General features: G+C 38.5%; 2 protein-coding genes across 4 annotated transcripts in view; one reads left to right on the plus strand and one right to left on the minus strand.

Moving 5' to 3' along the window:
• LOC143285107 (cilia- and flagella-associated protein 65-like) overlaps positions 1–6,456 on the plus strand; it is a 44,065-nt gene extending 37,609 nt beyond the window's left edge. Inside the window, exons 38-42 of the mRNA XM_076592324.1 lie at positions 1,398–1,535; positions 2,434–2,626; positions 3,198–3,323; positions 3,828–3,946; positions 5,000–6,456. Coding sequence (XP_076448439.1) covers positions 1,398–1,535; positions 2,434–2,626; positions 3,198–3,323; positions 3,828–3,946; positions 5,000–5,168 — 745 coding nt within the window. The 3' untranslated portion in view covers positions 5,169–6,456. The remainder of the gene's footprint in view (positions 1–1,397; positions 1,536–2,433; positions 2,627–3,197; positions 3,324–3,827; positions 3,947–4,999) is intronic.
• A 795-nt stretch (positions 6,457–7,251) lies between these two features.
• LOC143285113 (advillin-like) overlaps positions 7,252–24,754 on the minus strand; it is a 59,313-nt gene continuing 41,810 nt past the window's right edge. For all 3 annotated transcript variants that reach the window (XM_076592343.1, XM_076592337.1, XM_076592351.1), the window contains 9 exons: positions 23,969–24,052; positions 23,426–23,481; positions 21,774–21,867; positions 20,320–20,406; positions 19,497–19,610; positions 18,204–18,326; positions 17,008–17,079; positions 14,038–14,148; positions 7,252–12,986 (listed from right to left, as the gene is read on the minus strand). In XM_076592343.1, coding sequence (XP_076448458.1) covers positions 12,873–12,986; positions 14,038–14,148; positions 17,008–17,079; positions 18,204–18,326; positions 19,497–19,610; positions 20,320–20,406; positions 21,774–21,867; positions 23,426–23,481; positions 23,969–24,052 — 855 coding nt within the window. In that variant the 3' untranslated portion in view covers positions 7,252–12,872. The remainder of the gene's footprint in view (positions 12,987–14,037; positions 14,149–17,007; positions 17,080–18,203; positions 18,327–19,496; positions 19,611–20,319; positions 20,407–21,773; positions 21,868–23,425; positions 23,482–23,968; positions 24,053–24,754) is intronic.

Consider the following 24,754-nt stretch of genomic DNA (forward strand, 5'->3'; position numbering starts at 1 on the left):
TCCCCCCCAGAGTGGAGATCGCCAACACGTCCCTCAAGCAACAGCCCCGGTGAGGGAATATTTTGTTATTTGTGGGATGAGTGATGATTCCCCCTGTTTTTAAAAGGTGAAGAAATGTTTTGTTATTTGTGGGATAAGTGATGATTCCCCTTGTTTTTAAAAGGTGAAGAAATGTTTTGTTATTTATTGAATGAGTGATGATACCCCTTTTTTTTTGCAGGTGAAGAGATGTTTTGTTATTTGTTGAATGAGTAATGATCCCCTGGATTTTGACAATTGAAGAAAAGTTTTGTTATTTATGGAATGAGTGATGATCTCCATGTTTTTAACGGTGAAGAAATGTGTTGTTATTTATGGAATGAGTTATGATCCCCCTGTTTTGGACAGGTGGAGAAATGTTTTGTTATTTATGGAATGAGTAATGATCCCCCTGTTTTTGACAGGTGAAGGAATGTTTTGTTATGTGTGGCGTGATTCATGATCCCCCTGCTTTTGACAGGTGGAGAAAAGTTTTATTTGTTGAATGAGTAATGATCCCCCTGCCCTGTTTTTTTAAAGGTGAAGAAAAGTTTTGGTATGTATGAAATGAGTAATGATGCTCCCCATTTTTGACAGGTGAAGAAATGTGTTTAAGTTTATTGAATGAGTGGTGATTCCACTGTAAACAGAGCACAGCTGCCTTAATGGTGGGGTAAGTCAGCAGTCATGGACATAAAAGCCCGCTTGTGGATTCAAGTGAGCATAAGAGATGCTGTTCAGAAATGCAGAAGAATGAGCTGTGTGTTGTGTTTGGTTTGAGAGTATGTTGAGAACGTATGAAAATAGGAAAGCTGTTTTATTTTGAAAGATTAGTATAATACCAAACAAAAGATTAACCAGTTTTCTGTGTTGTTTCAAAATCAGTTTATTTCTCATTCATCATTTTCTTGTATATGGGGTCTCTTTTTAACGTACAAAAGGCATTTATGCTTGGAAATGCTTCATTGTGGATCTCAAAGGCATCCTGCAACAGTGTGTACTGTGTTGCAGAACTCTGTGTTGGTTGTGACACAGTGTGTACTGCGTTGCAGAGCTCTGTATTCGTTTTGACTCGGTGTGTACTGCATTGCAGAGCTCTGTATTCGTTTTGACATGGTGTGTACTGTGTTGCAGAGCCCTTATTAGTTTTGACACAGTGTGTACTGTGTTGCAGAGCTTTGTGTTAGTTTTGACACAGTTTGTACTGTGCTACAAAGGTCTGTGTCAGTTTTGACACAGTGTGTACTATGTTACAGAGCCCTGTGTTAGCTTTGACACAGTGGGCACTGTGCTACAAAGCTCTGTGTTAGTTTTGACACAGTGTGTACTGTGTTATAGAGCTCTGTGTTAGTTTTGACACAGTGTGTACTATGTTGCAGAGCTCTCAGTGAGAAATGCGAGAGTACTAGCAGCGGCAGCGGCAGCGGCAACACATCAGCCCAGGTGGTGCCCACGTCCATCAGCTGTGTACAGTCAGAGGCGCACATCATCAGCAGTGTGCTCAGCAACGTGCTCAGGTAAGAGACAGTGACATGAAACATGAGGAGGAAAGCCACATGATGAAATACACAAACATGCAAGAGCAAACAGTCTGTATACAATCAGTGACAGACAAGAACAAACACAGCCAAATACATGAGACACTGCAGACACAGTATGGTACAGCCATCCCTGATGGTGAAATGTCTGATTTCCCTTTAAAAAGAATTTTTAAAAGTGCTCAGGTATGCATCAGCTGATGTCAACATGCTTGACAAGCTGACATTTCAGACCATCAGGGATAGGGGTGGGTGTATTCCTGTTTTATATAGATTTCTGTATTGGCATTTTGGTGATTTTTTCAAGTGTGTATCTAGTGTTTTGAATTCTGTTATTAGTTGATGTAAACAATACCATGTGTTTTCTGCTGGCTTAGAATGATATCAGTTGATGTAAATAATGCCATGTTTTGTTTTGTTTTGCTGGCTGAGATTAATATGGTTGGTGTAAACGACGCCATGTGTTTTCTGCCAGCTTAGAATGATATTAGTTGATGTAAACAGCACCATATGTTTTCTACTGGCTTAGAATGATATTAGTTGATCTAAACGACGCCATATGTTTTCTGCCAGCTTAGAATGATATTAGTTGATGTAAACAACACCATATGTTTTCTACTGGCTTAGAATGATACAGGCTGGTGTAAACAATGCCAAATGTTTTCTACGCCATGTTTTCTGCTGGCTTAGAATGATATGGGCTGGTGTAAACAACGCCATGTGTTTTCTGCTTGCTTAGAATGATATGGGCTGGTGTAAACAACGCCATGTGTTTTCTGCTTGCTTAGAATGATATGGGCTGATGTAAACAACGCCATGTGTTTTCTGCTGGCTATGGGCTGTTGTATACAATGCCACGTGTGTTTTGTGGTTTCAGAGGCCTGCTGGATGACAGCTACTTTGCAGACTCTGTGAAGAAGGTGATGAAGGAGCCGGTGCCTTACTTTGTCCAGTACACCCCCCCTGTCAAGTCGATCACTTCCTCAGAGGCTGGGTCAGAAGAACCGGCTGACAGAGCGCAGAGCTCCGAACACATTGACACTCCTGTATCTGGTGGTGTCTTACAGCCGGTGAGAGACAGGACTCTAGATGCAAAAATACTTTAAAACTCCAGAAAGGAAATTGTTGACATGTTTGCTGATAAACAAGTGTATTGGCTGTGAAAATGCTTGGTACTGTTATGTCCTCTACACACAGAGAGAAAAACTTAGGCTATATGTGCATGTATATAAATATGTACTTAACAGAATGGATTTTTTCCACAGATTTCTGACAGCACTTTGGTTTGCCATGGGTTCTTTTTCAGTGCGCCAAGTGTGTGCTGCTCACAGGACCTCGGCTCATTGTCTCATCCTAATGACTAGCTGTTCGATTTGATCTTCCAGTCAAACTTGGGAGAAAGGGTGAAAGCGGGATTTGAACCCAGACCCTCACAGACTCTTTGTATCGGCAGATGAGTGTCTTAACCATTTTGCCACCTTCCTCCTTTGAAGTGTATTGTGTGGAGAAGTGTATGTTATGCCATGTTGTGTTGTGCCATTCTTTGTATTGGAGGATGAGCACTTAACTATCCTGCCACCTTCCTCCTTTCAAGTGCGTTGTGTGGAGAAGTGTACATTGTGGCGTGTTGTGTGGTGCCAGGCCCAACAGGAGTCAGTGGAGGTGGTGGTGACGCCCACCTCCGCTGCAGAAAAACTGATGGAGATGGACTCGCCTCGCAGCACCACCAGCAGTGAACGGGAGCTGGCTGCTATCACTCACAGTCCGGTCAGTATTGTGTGTGTGTGTGTGTGTGTGTGCGTGTGTGTGTGCGTGTGTGTGCACTATTGTTGTTGTTTGTGTTGTTTTTGTGTGTATGTGTGCTATGGTGTTTGTGTAGTGTGTTTGTTTTGTGGTGTGTTGTGTTGTGGTGTGTCAGTATGTGTATATTGCAGTGTGTGTTTGTGTTGTGGTACATGTGTGTGTTTTGTCTTGTGCATGTGCATTATGTGTGTGTGTATGAATATGTTTGTATTGTGGTATATATGTGTATAATACTCTTAAAGGCACAAAACCTTAGGTTTTGCGAAACCAAATTATTTATGATGCATCCACTTACTATCAAGGTTTTATCAATCTGACATGCAAAGCAATAGTCCCCTGTGACTCGAAATGAATCTTGAACAACACACACACACGCACGCACGCACGCACACGAACAACAACACACCAACAGAACTTGAACAGCCAGCCATTGACCAACATGTTCACTGATGTGTGTTGCATGAGCAGAAGGAGACCCCCATGACCAGCCCTCCCCCCATCGCCATCCGCCAGGTGTCGGCAAAGACCCAGCAGAGGGAGCTGGCACTGGAAGTGGAGAAACAGAAGGAGCAGCAGACTCTGAAAAAGTATTGTCTCTTGGATGGGTTTTTGTTTGTTTGTTTGTTTTTTTGTGTGTTTTTTGTTGTTGTTTTTTGTTGTTGTTTTTGTGTGTGTTTTTTTGCTTCCTTTCTTCTTCACCTTTCTTTTTTCTCTGAAAAAGTACAGTCCTGTGTGTGTGTGTTTGTTGTTTTTTTGCTTTTTTCTGTTTTATCTTTATCTTTTTTTCTCAAAAAGGTACCATTAGTATTTAATAATTTTTTTCCCCTCAAAAAGGTATATTTGGCATGAATGATTGAGGACTGGAATTATTATTGCATTCAATTTTTCTTTTTTTCTCAAAAAGGTATGCTCAGTAGTAACAGTTTGGCCACACCAGTCTGGTGTATTTCCAAATGCCATGCCTTGCTCTGTCTGCAGCAAAAGTTAGCAGAGTTTGGAGGTGTGCGATCAGTCCGTTCTTGACAAACCTTCCACACTGGAATCTCCATCTCTGCCTCCTGGTGTCAATGACAGCAGTGATCCCTTGGATCATGGAGGGTGACACTGATCATGTTCTTTGTGAATGAAAGTCAGAGAACAAAAAGGCGCACACACACATCACCCCCACAAAAACAAGTGAAAATGACAGGGCCACAAGTAGAGGTGTCCCAACCCAGTCTGGGACAGTTAAGGATTGACGGTTGTCAAGCTGACCTATCTCCCAGAAATAGAGGCAAGAGTGGTTTGGCTTCTCCCTTGAACACAGCAGGACACATACCCTCCATATCTTCTGCATAGAGCAAGCAAGACAAAGACTGTGGTCTGTATTTGTGTATGCATCTGTTGGTGAGAAAAAACAACGGCACATCATCTTGATTGTTGATAAGGAAAAAAATCCAGTCATCTTGATTGTTAATTACTGTGTTCAGTATCCATACACCAGACGTTAATAACTCTGTCACATGCTTAACATGTAGTTATTTCAGGACAGGACTTTGTGTAAGATTTTATTGTTGTTCTGTTAATCTATGACTGTGATGTATATTCCAGATCAAAATATTGTGATAACCCATGGTGTTCAATTCCCATGAACTGTACAGACTCCCAGAGTTTGGCAACCTTGTGGAAAGTGTGCTGGAGAACACGATGCTCAACATCCTGAACGAAGCCCTGGCTGGGGACTACAACATCACCGCACGACGGCGCTACATCGCTATGCCCAAGTACGACCCCTCCACTGCCAGCACCTCCAAGAGAAATGGCAAATAAAGGCCAGCATTACCAGCTCATGGGCCAACAACCTCTGTGATACACACAAAAAATTAGCCCTGATGTGCACCAAATTTGTAAAATTGTTTTATACAGAGCACTTTCGTGTGATGGAAGTGAAGTGCTAATATAAACATTGACCGTTGCGGACATATAGACTGTGATCATTGTTTTGTAAGTGAATGTATTTATGAAAACAGAAACCTTACCAGATTTTCTCCAGTGAAATGCGTGTTGTGTTGGTTTAATGTACTTTTCTTCTGACGGAAACTTGAATTTTATATGCAGCTGGCATCTAACAACCATATACTTCATAAAACCTTTGTTGGAGATCAGGAAAAGAAAATGTGTCGTGTCCTATTCCATGATAAAGGAATAAGTTCGTTAATGTTTTTTTTTCAAACCAAACGAAAATTGGACTATTATTTTGATAACGAACATGGCTTGTATGTTTTATATTAAAATGAGTGATTAGATAGCTCAGGACACAAGCATACCAGCAGACTTTGACCAATGAAATGGTCTAATCATCATCATAAACTGCATGTTTGAACTGAAATTGTGATACTGCTGAAGATTGGTGGCTCTGGGGTGTCTCGTTTGATAGATTGTAGAGATTATTGACGAGTATCAGTTTGTAATTTCATGTACAGTTGTGTCTTTTTATATGTAGTATTATTATGTTCTGTGAAAAGTAAACTAATGTATAGTTTATCACAGATTCCTGGCATGCAGGAATCCAGTTTTCCACCCTCTACGTAATGAAATATTTTTCATGAAAAGAAATTCACAGCAGATAGGTTTTAGATGTCCACTTTTATCAGTAAGGTATGGATATTCATTTAGTTATTTTTGACTGTATTTGCTCCGAACAAGGTGTTTTTTTTTCTTTTTTTGCATTCAGTTCAACTGTTTTATTAAACATGAAAATCATCATTATTATATAAACTCCTTCTTTTGTTAGCATTTCCTTTATTTCATTTTTTTTTTTTATCTTAAGTTTTACATTATTTGACAAAATATTCTTGAATACTTTACACTTCAGTGAGCCATCATTGCCATTTCCATTTACTGCTGTCAGTTCTCAGAGAACTATTTTATATATCTGATAATTGATCAGGTGAGTATTCAAAAAAGAATTCTTCAGCTTACCAAGTGCATTTTAAGCTTTGTCAGGTACTGAATATTTAAAGCACCTAGTGAAAACACTGGTTTTTATTGAAGGCAATGTTCTTGTTGCGTTATTTCCTATTTGTGTACCATGAATAAAGAGACATTTCTGAAGGAACTTCTGTCATTGCTTTTCCTGATCTCAGTTTGTTGTTCAGCCATCTTACATTATTTTTCAGTATTGTCCACTCTCTCTCTCATGCACACAAACAAATACAATCACTATTGAAATACATAGCCATATGTATATATATATATTTTTTTTTTTATCAAAATGTTAAAACAAGAAGGAAAACCCACACAGCTCTCCCCACAAAAAAACATTGTGTCACATCCTACACAACTGACTGACTGACTGTGAAAAACAAATACATAAAAAAGTGGACCAGTCAATTTAGTCTGGCATTCCAAGATCGACAAGGAGATCGACAACAGACTTGCAAAGGCAAACAGCGCATTCGGCAGGCTGTACAAGAGAGTGTGGAACAACAAACACCTGAAGAAAGACACAAAGATCAGCGTGTACAGAGCTGTTGTACTGCCCACCCTGTTGTATGGCTCCGAAACCTGGGTCACCTACCGGCACCACATACGACTGCTTGATCGCTTCCACCAGCGCTGCCTTCGCACCATCCTCAGCATCCACTGGAGTGACTACATCACAAATGTCGAGGTCCTGGAGCAGGCAAAGACTATCAGCATCGAGGCAGTGCTGCTAAAGACCCAGCTACGTTGGGCAGGGCACGTGTCCAGGATGGAGGACCACCGCCTGCCCAAGATCGCGCTGTATGGCGAACTGTCCACTGGCCACCGTGACAGAGGAGCACCCAAGAAGAGATACAAAGACTCCTTGAAGAAAGCTCTCAGTGCCTGTCACATTGACCATCGCCAGTGGTCCGCAGTAGCCTCAATAACTATACTGAAAAATAGAATTAATCAAAGCTCAACCACAATGACAAGGAAAAGATGACATGTAAAAGCATAGCCCAATGTTTCTTCCAGTCACCAAGAACAGCAGTGTTGGCAGAAGTAACAATTGCCTTGAAAATTAGTGGTTTGTAAAAAAATTATTTAATAAAAAAAATGCATGTATGCATTCAAACAAAGATAGTACATTATAACCCTCTACAATCCTGCATATTATTGCTTAACACAAAATGACTAAACAAATGTAATTTTTATGAATCCAGGTTCCTTCATAATCATGTATAAAGCTTTTTCAGTATGATCTGTCCAAAGAGCATATCGGAAATAAATACATGAAAATTATTTAAAACAAAAAACAAACAGAATAACACAAATATGGGACAAAAATTAATTTTCAAATCCTGAACAAGAGAAAACCATCAGCTGGAAGGAAGACCAGTTTATGACAGACCACATAAATATTGCTGTAATCTGCTGACACAATTTGCCTGAAATATTGTAGTGTCATTAGTTCCATTCATGCACATAGGCCAGTCTACACCAAGACATGATCATCCAAACACAAAAGGTCACCAGGAGATATCTGCGTGTAGAAATGCATTAAAATGGACTGAAACAGACCAGACTAGCACTAACACTGATTAGATTAAAACTATACAGACCAGACTAGCACTAACACTGGTTAAATTAAAACTATACAGACCAGACTAGCACTAACACTGGTCAAAATAAAACTATACCATCTCTACAATTCTGTATTAATGAAAAATTTACTTGGAAGATATATTACATACACCTCAATACTAACACCTGAAAACATCTGCCATTATTAGGGGCGGGAGGGGGCAGGGGAGGGGAATCTGTATAACTAAAATATGCATTTAACATTCATAACAAGAACTGCAGATGAATTTGTATTATCCAGTGCAAATTCTGATGGTTATCAATTAAAAAAACAAAACAACCAAACCTACTTAATATAAATGAGACAAACACTTTCCAAAGTCATAATGTACTTAAATCTCATAACTGTGGCAGCTTGTAAAACCCATTCACAAGACTGTCTTAATGGGATCCAGTGAAATGAATTAAGTAGCAGACACAGGTTCAAACAGAAACATACCTCTTGATCCACACAAGTCTCCAATATATTATACAGTAGTAACAACAATAAAGTAAAGATTAGACTCCCCATCTATATACTGAGACAAATATATATAGATATATGTACTGGTGAAGATTCCAATTAACAGTTTTGTATATTTCCAAATATGTGTATAATGAAATTATTTACAAACTTGAATTATAAACATTACAGAATAAAAATAGACAAAACATACACACAATCATATTTTCCCCATCTTCCAATAAAAAAAAAATTAAAAAATTAAAAAAACTTAATGGCAGATCTGATGTGTATAAAGGCCATCAAAAATGTTTCATTTCTTTTTTTTCAGATCAACAGGAATGCTTTAAACTGAATGCATCAACGACTGGAATGTTAAGCAAATTAGATAAGGAGAAAAAAAATATATATAAGGATTGATGGCTCTGCTTGTTGCATTGATCACAACCAATATAAAGAGACACAAGAACCTCACAACCACTGCAAAAATATTGAGAAGTGAGCTTTGAAAGGAAAAAAAAAATGTTTCAAGCACTTATAGTTGAAGAGTGCTGGAAAAGCAGTCCACTCTGGACGAAAGAACTGGTGATATGTGTCAATAGTTCACATTTCTCATTGTTGTATGTTGCCCAGCCAACCTCACAGGGCCATGTCAACAGATAACAAGACAAGGTCAGCTTGAAGCAAATAGCTTCAATTTCTGTAAAAATACTTTTGAGAACGTGGAACAACCATTTCTGTGTCCCATGGGAATGTAGTTTTACAAGTTGCTCTGCAAACAAGATGACAGCCATACTGGAAAAGGGAAATAATAATGGGAATAATGTAAATGCACTCTTTCAAAGCACAACAATCATCAAAATTACATTGCTGAAAAAATTAACAATTTTTTTTCATGAATATATAAGCAAAGTCACTCTTTCAAAGCAAGACAATCCTCATAGTGATGTTGGAAAAAAAAAACCCACACTAACTGCAAAAATATTTTATTAGCTGCATAATAAAAAATTTTTTTTTAAAATAAATAAATAAATAAAGATAAAAAAAAAACCCTGAAACACTAGCCTTGTCAAGGCATGATTTCTTTCAAAATTCCTTGGCTTAAATCAAAGTCTAAACTGTTCTCAAAATGCGCAGTCACTAAAATTTTCAAACAAAATGCATGTGGCTGAACACGGCCAAAGTGAAGAAACTCTTAAAACCCAGTTAATGAAGAAACTGCACATTATCTTGTAGTCTGAACTATACAATAATTCAAAGGCATTGTCATTTTTACATTTGTTCAATATTTGTAAGTGTACAGTATTTCAAAAGACAGTGAGACAAATCTTTTCCTCAACCCTTTCACTGCACAGGACCATGTGAAATGCCCTCTCTGTAAATAAAGCTCAATTTTTTTTAATTTTTCATTGTAAATCATGCTGCTGTGCATTCTACCAGCAGAGACATCTGTCACATATTTAGTAAGTGTATAAATGTGTATCATGACAGGATGACTTTCTAGTTGATTGTATCTATGTATTGTGACTTGGGAAATGAAGACAAGTCGGTTCAAAGTTAATGATAAAAACTTATCATGAACATACGCTACAAAGGCCACACATGGGAGAATGAAGGCATGCCTTACAACTGCCCCCCATCCACCACTCACACAGTCTTTCTGACTACTACACTGGCGTCAATCGCAGGCATTGCCACAATCCCACTTCATCAGTGTAATGAACTGGAAAGCGGAAGCAGCTAAGTGAATATTTGAGCTTAAAATAACAGGAGCAAATGGCTCAAGACTGTTTCATGATGCTTAGAAATACTTACTTTTCTGTTTGCTTAACTGTACAATGATGTGAAGAAAGACTTAATTTTGAATGTCTACTTCTGGAATAAAGTTTGAAGCTGACAAACTGTCATTTTCATTCCCTCACTGATGTTTTCTTCTTTTCCATAACAGTTGTTTAAAAATAATCTACCCCTTGTAATCTCTTAAACTTGAGACTGAGCCACTTTGTCAGACATACTCCACTAAATATGGTAATACATTGCTTATGACAAAGTGATCCTCCTTTCTTTTTTTTTTTCTTTTTTTACATACACAAAAATTATTATCACATAAATCAAAAAAAGCTATCTGACATTTTCATTCAGGGAAAGATACAAAATGTCAACAAAAAAAACAAGCAAACAAATAGCATGAACTGAATGTAACAGAAGACGAAACAAACAGCCAAATGACAAAACAGATTCCTCAGCAGTCACACACAAAAATCCATTACATGGAGGGGAAAGATGAGGTGGAAGAAACAAACCACCATGTAAAGCAACACAGGACTGTATTCATCACAGATTGTGTAAATCCATCCAGCAGATTTTTTGTTTGTTTGTTTTCGTTTCAACTGTAAAAATGAAATAAATTTCATATAACCCCGCCAAAAATCAGCCTTTTTTTTCTTTAACATTATGAATATGTGTATTTAACAAACCAAACAAACACCAGCATTTGAAAAAGCAAGATCAGTCTCATCTCCAGCATAGAAATAAAGAGAAAATGGCAGTCAATTTCATATTCTGTAAGTAAGTATGTAAACAGTCTTAAAAAGTTACACAATTTGAAACATCTACAACATATCAAATCACATAATTAAGAAAAACTACTTGTTCATAGGTCTCTCACAAATGTATCTCATACAAAGTGGATGATGTGCTGTGGTGTGTGTGTGTGTGAGAGAGAGAGAGAGAGAGAACATGCATGTATGAAGATCTGTCTACACAAAGGAACACATATTCTGTGTACATATCCACTGTGTGTGTGTGTGTGTGTGTGTGTGTGTGTGTGTGTGTGTGTGTGTGAACATGCATGTATGAAGATCTGTCTACACAAAGCAACACATATTCTGTGTACATATCCACACTTAATTCACTTCTGATTAACATGTGTCAATCCTACACGCTACAAAAAAAGTTCAGATCTCACACCAGCTTGTATAAATGCGATAAATATGGTTAAATAATGATTACACATAGTAAACTGTAACAAAATACTCACAACCTTCCCCATGTAAAAATAACAGACAACCAGATAAATAAATAAATGGAACAAATGAGTCAGTAATAATACCTCTGGTTGGTGAATGAGCCATATGATTCTGACTGGAAAGTAGAAAGTCGTTCATAAGATGAACAAAATCAAACGTTCACAATTTTTGCATGCACTCAAGTCTTTTTCAAACTGTTGTCACTTTCACAATACTGAAGCATTAAAGCTCACATTCAAACTGTAAACATGATCTAGTTATGAAAAATAAATGCATGCAATAAATACGCATCTTCTCAAATGAATATCATAACCCAAATTACCATAAGCAGAACGGATGAAAGCACTACTTTTCTCTCTACCTGTCAGCTGTGAGCTAAATGCATTTAAATGTTGCACATTGCACTTTGAAGAATGCTGTATCTGCCATCAACTCGACAGCTTTTTGTTCAGTTTTTTGCTGCCCACCATTTTGCCTGTTCGTTAGTGATTCATGTTAAGTGTCACAACTCTGTAAAGTCTCTCCATATATCTATCCAATGCATGTAAGGCCTAGATACCAATTGGACAAGAATATTCATTACTCAAAACTACCTACCTTTCACTTTCCTGCATTTTTCATGCCCAGCGCTCAAAATACCAATAAATACAAAACCCCAACTGCAAACACTGGCAAGAAAAATGATCAAAAAAACACAACAACATATGTACTCAAATTAATATCATGCCTGTTAACAGCAGCAGCTGTATTATTGGACGAAATTAAAGATGACAGCAGGTCAAAAGCAAAAAGTGAAAATCAGCAGTCAACTTAAAAAACAACAACAGCAGTTACACCTAAGACTGTGACAGAAATGCAGGATGGACACCCCCCCTCCCCCCCTGATCCCCCCCAAAAAAAAGAAAAGAAGAAAAAAGAAGCTCCAAAAAAAGCTCTCCAGCAGAAGCCAAAGACAGCTGTCTAAAGGAAAGTGGCTGCACACACAAGAAGCAAATCAGGTGTGTCTCTGTCCCTGCTGTACTGGCCTCTACACACCTCACTGCCACATCTTCATCCTCCTCAACAGTATATTGTGAAATCTCACAACATGCATCAACTCTGTATTTGATGGCGTTCACCTAAAAGAGCTTCACATTCTTCATCTCTTGATCATCCTTCTTCAAAAAGTTTCACATTCTTCATCTGGTCATCCTTGCCAACAAAAATTGACAACAACCCCCCCCCCACCCCCCCCTCAAAACAGGCATCAGCTGTCATTGATGATGATGGTCCAAAAAGAGCTTGGTATTCTTCACCTGCTCATCCTAGTCAACAAGTATTGCCAAAACCCCACGCATCAGCTCTCATCGATGAAAGTCAACTAAAAGTGCTTGGCATTCTTCACCTGATCATCCTTGTCAACAAATATTGCCAAAAACCCAGGCATCAACAGCTCTCGTCAATGAAGGGGGTCTAAAAGAGCTTGGCATTCTTCTTCATAGCCTTCTGTTTCCATGCAGGCTGGGTGCTGAACTGTGTGTACGTCATGCCAAAAACACGCTTGAAGTCCTCGTCTCTGAGATGGATCTGCAATCATTATTCAGGCTGTCAGCTGTGAGTCACCAGTACGTTTATTCCACAAAATTTACATAAGGACATGAAAGTCATGATCATAGACATGCAGGGACAACTGCACCCAATGACCTCAAACTTGATCACAAATGTGTGTGTTCCAATATGTGATTGTGAGTCTCTGTATACTCAAGTAGTGTTTGCGTGTATGTGTGTGTTTATGTGTGTGTGTGCATAAGCGTGTGTGTGTGCAAGAGAGAGAGAGAGAGAGAGTGTGTGTGTGTGTGTTGTGTGTGCTGTGTGTATGGTAGTGTACATAAGTGTGTGTGTGTGTGTGTGTTTGTGTGCACATGCATGCAATTAAAAATAATCCATTCAGCTCTCCATTGCCAGGAACCAAATAATCACATCAACACATTGAATGAATAATAAAATTCTCCATGATATCAGAGACACATCAGGCAGAAGTCTCCAGATACTCAAAGATCCCCACTGTATCAGAACAGTGTAGTTCCAATGTATCAAACTGTATTACTTTTTTGTCACAAGATTATATCTGTGTGAATTTCAGGCTAGTATCCGAGGGAGAGTGTGTCAGCACAGGAGAGTGCAGCACCACCCTTGTATTTCTTCTTTCTGTCTGCCAGTATATTTGTTTAACTATCAAACTGGATTTCTCAAAAGAATTTTCCCAGGGACAACCCCTTTCTTGCCATGGGTTCTTTTATATGTGCAAAGTGCATGTTGTATTTATCTTCTCATCCAAAAGACCACTACTCAGGGTCTTGCAGAGGGTGAAGTGAAAATCCCAGTAAGCTTCAGCAGTGGAGGAAGTAAAGATCTTGGCCCGGTGCAAGACTTGGACCCACGGACACTCTCTTCGTTGGTGGATGCATTACCACTAAGCCACCACGTCATGTGAAGCAGTGACTCACCTCCCTGGCCACAGTGCCACCTTTTTTCTTCCTTTTCTTCCTGTCTGCAAGTGTATTTGTTTCACTATCAGAGTGGATTTCTCTGTATTATATTGCCAAGGACATAATCCTGAGTTTTTTCTGCGACTTACCTCCCTTGCTGCTGGGTCCACCCCGTTGGGAAGTTGGTCCACCTCCACCGCCAGCTCTTCATACGAGTACTTGGGCATGTCAGTAAACTCTTGCGTCCCATTGGCTTGGTTCTGTTGTCCAGATAATATACTCGTCAGTGTGAATCAGTATCTTGTTTGTACATCAGCATCTGATTTGTGTATAGCATCTCTTGTTTGAGTACCGTAAAGTTCGGTCTATTGAGCGCACTGGTATATAAGCCACTTCCACTAAATTTTGGAAAAAATTGAACTTTATACATACATAAGCCGCACTGGCTTATAAGCCGCACTTATTTCCGGTACCGGAACACATACTGATACTACAGAAAAGCTGTCAATACTTTAGGTTATGAAATAAACACAAGCGGGAACAATACAAAGAAAAGCAAGCGAAAATACTGCTAGTGCCACCAAAAAAAAAAAAATAAACACAACGAAAATAAGATCCATAATTTTGGGTTAGTCACATTTATTCAATGTCATCCTGCTCACTGAATCCACTGAAATCTTCAGTGTCTGAGTTGAAAAGAACCAGCACAGCTTCCTTCGCCATCTTGTCACTGACTTCAGCCTCCCTTTCACTTCATGAACATGAAGGTGGAGGTCGCTGCTGGTTCGTCACTTGCACTGTCATCTGCTAGGTCGATCGCCTTCAATTTGAAGACTGTCTCACAGGCATAACGTCTTCGGCATGATGAGGGTATACGCTTGAGCAGAGTAGACCTGGATGCTGATCTGAAGGCTTTAATGTGTGCGGATTTGATTTATAAAACGTGAACAGTTAGCACACTATCGTGAAGCTCATCCAAAAATTAATAGACAGAAATCATGATTTTGGTGAGTTGAACGGCAGCTAAGAATAGACAAGAACGTGACATTCCCGGGATTGTTAAAATCCTCAAATAAGCCGCATCATTGTATAAGCTGCAGAGGTTGAAGCTGGAGTAAAAAGTCGCAGCTTATAGACCGAACTTTATGGTACATCAGTGTCTCGTTAAAATACCTCAGTGTCTCATCAGTGTACATGAGCATCTCATCATCATCTCGTTAGTGTACATCAGCCTCTCGGTGGTGTATATCTTTATCTCGTTAACATCTCATTAATGTATATTATTAGCATCTCAGTGTACATCAGTGTACTGTTATCATACATTAGCATCCTGATAGTATATATCAGTGTCTTGTTAGTTTACATTGGCATCCTGTCAGTGTATATCAGCATCTCCAGTTTACATTAGCATCTTGTTAGAGTTCATCAGTGTCTTGTTAGAGTACATCAGTGTCTTGTTAGTGTACATCAGTATCTTGTTAGTGTATATCAGCATCTGTTAAGTGTACATCGGTGTCCCGTTATTGTACATTAGAATCTCATTACTGAACATCAGCATCTTATAAGTGTACATCAGTGTCTCACTAGTGTCCATTAGCATCTGTTTGTGTACATCAGCATCTAATTAGTGTATATCAGTGTCTCATTAGTGTACAACAGTGTCATATGGGTATAAATCTGTCTTGTTAGTGTACATCGGCATCAAGTTAGTGTACATTAGCATCACATTACCATCTCAATGGTGTCTCATTAGTGTATTTTAGCATCTCATAAGTTTAGTGTCTAATTAGTGCACAAAAACGTAAGGGGTTTACTTCTTTTAAAAAACTGGATTTGAGGAAAAGAAAAAAACAACAAAAAACCAGCAGAATAGCAATAGACTAATAAAATATAATATTTTTTTCTTACACATTCACTGGTGTAAAAAAGAAAAAGAAAAACACACACACACAAAAATCAGCATGTATGATTATTTCCCAAAAAATAACCTTTAACAAAATATTCTGATACTCACTGTCAATGAAATGCTTTCAAATCCAGTACCTAAATAAATCAAGCTGAGCTTGAGGAGAGGGGTCTTGGTAACAACACATACGTAACCTTGTCACACTGATGCAGAATATGTCAGATGTATGCAAGGCTCATATATAATCAATGACACTAAAAGCCCGGTGTTCCCCTTTTCTTTTGTACATTCTACTGCATCCTGTGGCTGTTTCCAGTGTTTTGTAGTCATCAAGGTGTTTAGATTTTAAAACAAGAAGACTTGTTGTCTGTTCATCACATGCTGGCATCCTTGTTAATCACTATATTGTATTGTATTGAACTGAATAGCATTGTATTATATTGTACTGTACTGTACTGCACAGCACTGTATTGTATTGTATGTATATTATATTGTATTGTATTGTACTGTATTGTAATGCATTACTTGTTTGAATCAACAGATTTCTCTTTCTGAAATTCAGGCTGCTGACCCTAGGGAAAGCATGTCACCACAGGGCAGCACCACCTTTTTTTCTATCCACTTCCACATCTCTTAACCCTTTCAATGCAAATTCTATTTTACACTCAGTGACAACTATTTGCCATGGGATCTATAGGTTATGGAGGGTAATAAAAAAAAAAAATGAAATAAAAAATACTGCGTTCTCTGAAAAAAAAAAGAAAAAAAAAGAACACACTATCCACTTATATTTTAACATGAATCTAATGATTTTGCGATAGGAAAATTCCTACAAAGAGGTAGACAGAAATTTCTGTCCTGGGGCACTTTTTTTGCACACTGGAAGGGTACAGAAATTTCTGCCCTGGGGCACTCAATGGGTTAATAAATAATAATAATAATGGGCATTTATGAAGCACTCTACCTCATCACCATAGGGGCCCAGAGAGCTAACAATCAACATCAATAATAGGGAAGAAATGGTTACAAAAACTAAAAAGAGAGAGCACTATAATCAACACAATCAAATATTCCTCAAATGTAGGCTTGTTTTTGGAAAATGATCATCACCTACACAGACCACTGTAACCAACACAATCAAATAATCCTTAAAAAAAGGTTGGCTTTACTTCCGGAAAACAATCATCACCCACTGCTGTAGCAGACTACTAACCTGTTTGACTTCTTGGATAGGAAGGTTGCCTTTACCCAGCTCTTTCTTCAGCTCTTCATATGACATGCCTTTCTGTGATCAGAACACACACATTGTCAGCACCTTTGCCATGTTCAGTCAAACATGCAGATAACTAGTGGATGGTTTCAAAAGAAGTGCCTGGAATGTAAAAACCTATTTAAAAAAATAATGTAAGAAATAATGTTTCTCAGTGTGGAGTAAGACATGTTTAGCATTATCACTTTTTTTTTTTTTTTTTTTTTAGTGTGTGTGTGTGTGTGTGTGTGTGTGTGTGCAAGACACAGAGACACAGACAGAGAGAAAATGTGTGTGGGTTGGGGGGGGGTAAGGGGGGAGAGAGAGAGAGAGAGATCGATCGATCGATAAAGTATGTGTGTGTGTGCGTGCACTTGCGTGTGTGCATGTGTGCATGCCCTTTGACAGTCTTAAATGTACAGTCCAGGCGCAATGCTGACATGAGGAAAATGAGCTCTGAAGGTCTGCATGTGCACTGTCAGGCCTTGCAGTGCCCCAGGCATTTTATCATTTGTGACAGGAATGACATGTCGAATATGTTTGGACACCTGTGAAATAAGCATTTTGTTATTGATACTTCTAGGTATTGTCATCCAATCAGAAAAAGAATGCTATATGTTTCCTGTCAGATTTAATTTCGTTTGAAAAGAGATTAATCTCTTGCAAGAACTGCTGTTGCAGCAATACTCACATCTCTATGTTTTCTTCCAGACCAAGTCTTTTCTTTCACAGAACATTATGATAATAATAGTAATAATAATATTAATACTAATAATAAAGAAGAAAAATGTGCATTATATAGTGTTTATCCTGCAGCTGTAAGTATGTTTAACAATACATGTGACATGAATAAAGTATAGGAACTAAAATAAAATAAGAAAATAAATTAACTAATGATACAAACTTGCTGAAAAAAACACACCTATCATACAAACAGTGTAACATCACTCACAACACACACCTAAGTAAATAAATTAACTAATGATACAAACTTGCTGAAAAAAAACTATCATACAAACAGTGTAACATCACTCACAACACACACCTCTCCACCTCACCTTATAATGTGCAAGCACGCACACATGCATGCACACATACACACACACACATGAAAAATATAAAACCCACAGGCTGTTAAACAGAACAGCAATGCTACTCACACTCCAAAGGTCCCTGTCCCATGTTCCGAAGAATCCAGTGAAGGAAGGCGGTTCATATCCCTGGCTGATTTTCAACAGGGGTGTGTCTGGGTCTCTGCCTGCAGGGTCTGTCTTTAGGTATTCCTTCAAAATAGCAAACTAAAGTATTTCACCTCAGTACTTGGCATTTATTGTGCCCATGGTCAAAGGTGATACTTATTTGTTTCAGAAAATCCTGATGACATAATGATAATCATTGAAACCAATGTCCTACGAAGCATGCTTCTTCTTTTTTTGGACACAGAAATGAACACAAATGGGCTCACCTTATAAATCAAGCTTAGTATATTGTACTTGTGAATTTGTACTCACTGTGCTAAGAGCGGACCGGGCAAGACGGCTCGTCTTTTCACTGTTAGCCGCATGAAATTTGGCCAAGCAGAGCAAACCGATAGGCCTAGTTTGCATCAGTTTGACATGGTACAGTATATGACACCAAAGTTAGTATATTGTACTTGTGAATTTGTACTCACTGTATATATCAAATCACTTGTCTAAATATAATATACAGCAAATTCTTACCCACTGAGAAGCAGACTGGAAATATTAATCATTCATCAATATTCATGTTCAGTCTGGTTTTTCATTCACAGGCCTGAAATATGTTCAGTCAAAGTAGAATCCATGAATGTCAAATCAACTGCCTTACCTTAATTCTGATGATGATAATAACAATGATAATAATGATAACAGTGTACATTTGTATAGTGCCCTTTCTTTTTAACAACTCAGCTTTACATGAAAGAAAGAGTTACAAATTATATGAACCACCCTCTTGCTCTTTCCCTTTTAACCCCACCCTACCCCCCAAACCCCTCTTTTTCATTCCTCATACAAGCAAAGTGAGCTGGCAGGCACGGGGAGAAGTACAAGAAAGAAACCAAGAGTGCTTACAGATAGGTTTAGAAAGATGAGTTTTTACTGAACAGCGCAAGGTAGATGGATTCAGATGAATGGATATGACGTGGAAGGTTTGTTCCAGATATGAGAAGCAGCAAAGAGGAAAGGGTGTTCATTATAGGTTCTTGTATTGACAGAAGGAATTTTCAGAAAGGAGCCATTATAGGTTCTTGTACTGACACAAGGAATTTTCAGAAGGTAAGAGTCAGAGGGAGAGCGGAGAGTTCTTGAGGAAGTGTAAGCACTGATGAGGTCAGAAAGATAGGGAGGTACCAGCGGAGTGGAAAGCAGAGAAGCAGAAGAGTGCACTGTAACCAACTCCTTTATCTTTTTCCCCTTGCCACAAGCACTCACCACAGCCAGACTGGCAGCCTGGTCCCTCTCCACCTTGTTGGACCCCTTGCCCACCCACAGGTACAGGCAGTCCCAGCAGTCCAGCAGCATCACGTCTTCAGGGATCAGGTCCTCCTGGACACCACAGTATTGTATTGTGTTGCTGTACTGTGTTGCACTGCTTTGCATTGTATTGCAATGCGCTGTTTGAGTTGTGTTGTGTTGTGCTGCATTGTTTTGTGTTGTACTGCAATGTTGTGTTGTGTTGTATTGCATTGTATTGTATGGTATTTCTTTTTATCACAACAGATTTCTCTGCATCAAATTCGGGTTGCTCTATCTCAGGAGAGCGTGTCACCACAGTGCAGTGCTATGTGTTTTTTTTGTGTTTTTTTTCTTTTTCCTGTGAGCAAGTGTATTTGCTTTACTATAAGAGTGGATATTACTCTAAAACTTTGCCAGGGACAACCCTTTTCTTGCCATTGGTTCTTTTGTGTGTGCTAAATCATGCCGCACATGGGACCTTATCATCTAATATGAATAACTAGCGGGTAATTTGGTGGACAGGGTGTGTGTTGATGTGTGTGTGTGTGTGTGTGTGTGTGTGTGTGTGTGTGTGTGTGTGTTGATGTGTGTGTGTTGATGTGTGTGTTTGTTGGTGTGTGTGTGTGTGTGTGTGTGTGTGTGTGTGTGTGCGCACAGATGGGCATTATGTACAATGGAACTGATATCTATCATGATAATGATGTTTCAAGAAAACATTTAATCTACACTGCAAAGGACACTGTTTTCAAAAGTGTATGGTAGACTATACCTATACCCAAGCATAACAATTTGAACCCACCTGCACAAAGTCAAGTATCTCCTCCGCTTTCAGATTGCCAGATGCATTGGAGATCTGGAAGAGACGTGGTGGGTGGCTGCCCTCATCCTGCCCACACAGCATCATTTGGTTTTGTTACTTTCATTTTTCAAATTACATATCAACAACCAAAGGAGAGCTTCAAGAATATGCGCTATAGCAAGATGTCTTAATACCGTAAAGTTTGGTCTATAAGCTGCGACTTTTTCTCCCAGCTTCTACCTCTGTGGCTTATCTGAGGATTTTAAAGATCCCGGGACTGTCACATTCTCGTCTATTCTTAGCTGCCATTCAACTCACCAAAATCATGATTTCTGTTCATGAATTTTTGGATGAGCTTCAGGTTAGTGTGCTAACTGTTCACGTTCTAAAAATCAAATCCGCACACATTAAAGCCTTCAGATCAGCATTCAAGTCTACTCTGCTCAAGCGCACACCCTCATTATGTCGAAAATGCAACGTAATGCCTATGATGCAGACTTCAAATTGAAGGCGATTGACCTAGCAGACGACAGTGCAAGCGACGAACCAGCAGCGACCTCCACCTTGCGTTCATGTTCATCAAGTGAAAGTGAGGCTGAAGTCAGTAACAAGATGGCGGAGGAAACTGTGCTGGTTCTCTTCAACTCGTTGGACACATCAGACAAAGATTTCAGGGGATTCAGTGAGCAGGACGATGTTGAATAAATTTGACTATCCCTAAATTATGGATCTTATTTTCGATGTGTGGTTTTTTTTGTGTGGCACTAGCAGTATTTTCGCTTGCTTTTCTTTGTGTTGTTTCCACTTGTGTCTATTTCATAACCTACAGTATTGACAGCTTTTCTGTAGCATCGGTATGTGTTCCAGTACCGGTAATAAGTGTGGCTTATAAGCCAGTGTGGCTTATGTGTGTATGAAGTTTAATTTTTTTCAAAATTTAGTGCGTGCGGCTTATATACCAGTGCGCTCAATAGACCAAACTTTACGGTAAATAAAACAAACTCAAGACCCTGAAGCACCCCTGGTGTACCATTCAGAGACTGGCCAAAACAGACAAGAGTGGCGGTTCTTCCTTGCTGCCCTTCATGCCAGAATGCATAATGAGCAGTGAGTTATTTCCATTTTATCTGCTTTAATTGTACCTGCATCTTCCTGATGAAGTTTAAGTGACAAAACTGATTCTGATCAAGGTTCTAGGTTGTTAGTTTCCATAACAGTTTTCACACTCTTAAGTTTAACTGATCTGTTTTAATGCAAAAGCAATGCTTCATAACTTTTTGAGGGTTTTTTTTCTTAAATTATAATAAACAATAACCAGTTATCCCATTCTGTGCATTTTCCCTTAAACTGTACCTGTAATAACACTTTTAAATAAAATGCATGTCATCTTCAACCTCCACAAAAACAGTTCTTAGCTGCCAAATGAAATCAAACCAAAAAGTATATCAACATACCTGCAATCTTTTTTCAGATGCGTATTCTTCTTTCCCACCAAGAACGTTCCAGAAATCATCCTTTTCTTGTCCCTCAAATACCATGGTGCTTGTTCTGTTGAAAATAAACCCAAAAGTTACAAATTTCACACATATCCACAACCTTACAAACAGCAGTATCAATATTTTACAAATCAATTTCAACAGACGGGTGCAATAGCCGAGTGGTTAAAGCGTTGGACTGTCAATCTGAGGGTCCCGGGTTCGAATCACGGTGACGGCGCCTGGTGGGTAAAGGGTGGAGATTTTTAGGATCTCCCAGGTCAACATATGTGCAGACCTGCTAGTGCCTGAACCCCCTTCGTGTGTTTATGCAAGCAGAAGATCAAATACGCACGTCAAAGATCCTGTAATCCATGTCAGCGTTCGGTGGGTTATGGAAACAAGAACATACCCAGCATGCACACCCCCGAAAACGGAGTATGGCTGCCTACATGGCGGGGTAAAAACGGTCATACACGTAAAAGCCCACTCGTGTACATACGAGTGAACGCAGAAGAAGAAGAAGAAGAAGAAGAAAATTTCAACAGATGAGACATGGAAAGATACCTGTGACTGGCTGTTCATGGCAAGAAACTAGAAAAAAATTTTCAGCTGGCAATGACTAAGATGTTGTTATACTATAAGCTTTGATTTGTCTCTGCACAAGATTCAGCACTATATAAATACCATTATATTATTATTATTATTATTGTTATTATTATATTCGTTCTTGGAATTCTGAAGTAAATTTGATATCAAAACAGTGAAAGGAACTTTGTTTTAACTAATTCCAGATGACTACCACACTCAACAGCTGTAATGTCCAGCACCTATTATATTCAGATGAATCAAGTTTTAAATCATTTACACGTTCTCAGGAACTGAGCATGTTACTGCCCTTCCTGCAACAAAGTGTGTGTATATATCTGCCAAGGAAAAGCAACAACAAAAAACAAACAAACAACAAAAAACAGAGAAAGTAAGATGGGTCCAATCCTGCACGACTCCGGTCAGTAGATGATGTGTGTAAGAGAGGCTCATGCCATAAAACCAATCAGCTGCACAATCTTAATACAGCATTGTATTTATACTACAAGGATGGATTTCTGAGTTAATACAGCATTGTATAAATGCTCCAAGAATGGATTAAAGTGTGTACAGTGTCAACATACTACTGTATACAAACTCAAAAGAATGGATTGCAGTGTTAATATAGCATTCTATATACACTCCAAGAATGGATTACAGTGTTAATATAGCATTGTACAAATACTCCAAGAATGGATTACAGTGTTAATATAGCATTGTATATATAATCCTAGATCAAGTGGATTACGGTGTAATATAGCATTGTATATATACTCAAGAGTGGATTACAGTGTTAATATAGCATTGCATACAAACTCAAAGAATGGATTACAGTGAAAATATTGCATTGGAAAACAAACTCAAAAGAATGGATTACAGCGTTAATATAGCATTATATACAAACTCAAAAGATTGGATTACAGTGTTAATTTGCATAGTATACATACTTCAAGAGTGGATTACAGTGTCAATGTAACATTGCTTGCATATATACTCCAAGATTGGAATACACAGTTATAAACATAAAATTAATAAAAACTTACCTGGGTGATCGAGCTGCGACAATTTTGGCCATCTCTCTCTCATCTCCAGTGCAACCCTGAAAAATATTCATGTGGCAGAGGGATACAGACACATAATACGTCACCCAGTCTGATGTGACAAAAATATTATTGGTCTTTTAAGTCCATAAAGGCACACTCATAAAAACACATGCATATCTGTCACAACAAATTTCAAAATGCACTCATGGTATATTGTTCAATCAGACATTTCTTCTGGTTTGACTTAATGGCAAATCATTCAAGGTGTTGCTATTTATTTAAAAGCATTGTAGCAGTCACAGCAATCATTTTAAATCCAACTCTAGTACCAGCTGTGCAAACAATCCTTCTAGAAATGGAACTCAAGTTCAAAAGATGACTTATCACATCAAAGTTCATCTGAACAAGGAAAATATCTCCTGAATCTGCCACATAAACACACACAACTAAAAACACAGACAAACACATGCGCACATACATGCACACGGACACACACACACACCACACACAGACAAGCACTTTACACAAACAAACTTTCAGTACCTTTCCAGCCCAGATGTACACTGCTGTCTTGGTGAATATAACAAACACATCATTGGAGTTGAGAGATGATGCTTTCAGATCAACCTGTCAGAGAGAAATCAAATTTCAGCTCACAAAGAATCTACGGTCTGTAAACTTCCTTTCATTATGAAGATACCACCCAGGTATTGTGACCTCAAGCAAAATGAGTTACAAGACTGCGCTAAATAAAAATGATTCATTATTAAGAATGCAAATTGAGTTCATGTTTTCTCCACATCCAATTTCAGCAATCACACTGTCAACAAAACTATTGCTTTCATGTCGCTCATCTGGCCATATACTTGCAGTAATAACCCCACCCCATCCTCCCTCACTATCCCATAAAAAATCAAACTTATGACTTTGTCAACAACAAAATCTTCACATAAAAAGTCAATAAACATTTGTCAAATGTATGTGACCACAAAATATGTTATTCTTCATCAGTCCTCTTGTTTATTTTTTCTTAAAAAAAAAAAAAAAGGAAACTAAAAGAAACACACACACACACACACACACACACACATATGCACTTCCACTTTTTTAATACAACTTCTGTTCTCGTTCACAGTTGCACATAAACCAACTTACTATCTCTCGCACATTATTTTAACATCTTTCAGGTCTTCTCTTTCTCATCTTAACAAGAAACTTTGGTGCACTTTTTTTCCCTGTGTGTATAAATGCCTGCATATGTACACCTTTAAAAACAATTATCCCAGTTGTACTTTTGAATTGAATAAAAATAGAGTAATAAAAAAAAGA

This window comes from Babylonia areolata, chromosome 1, assembly GCF_041734735.1.
Source record: "Babylonia areolata isolate BAREFJ2019XMU chromosome 1, ASM4173473v1, whole genome shotgun sequence".
In the NCBI taxonomy this organism is placed as follows: domain Eukaryota; kingdom Metazoa; phylum Mollusca; class Gastropoda; order Neogastropoda; family Buccinidae; genus Babylonia; species Babylonia areolata.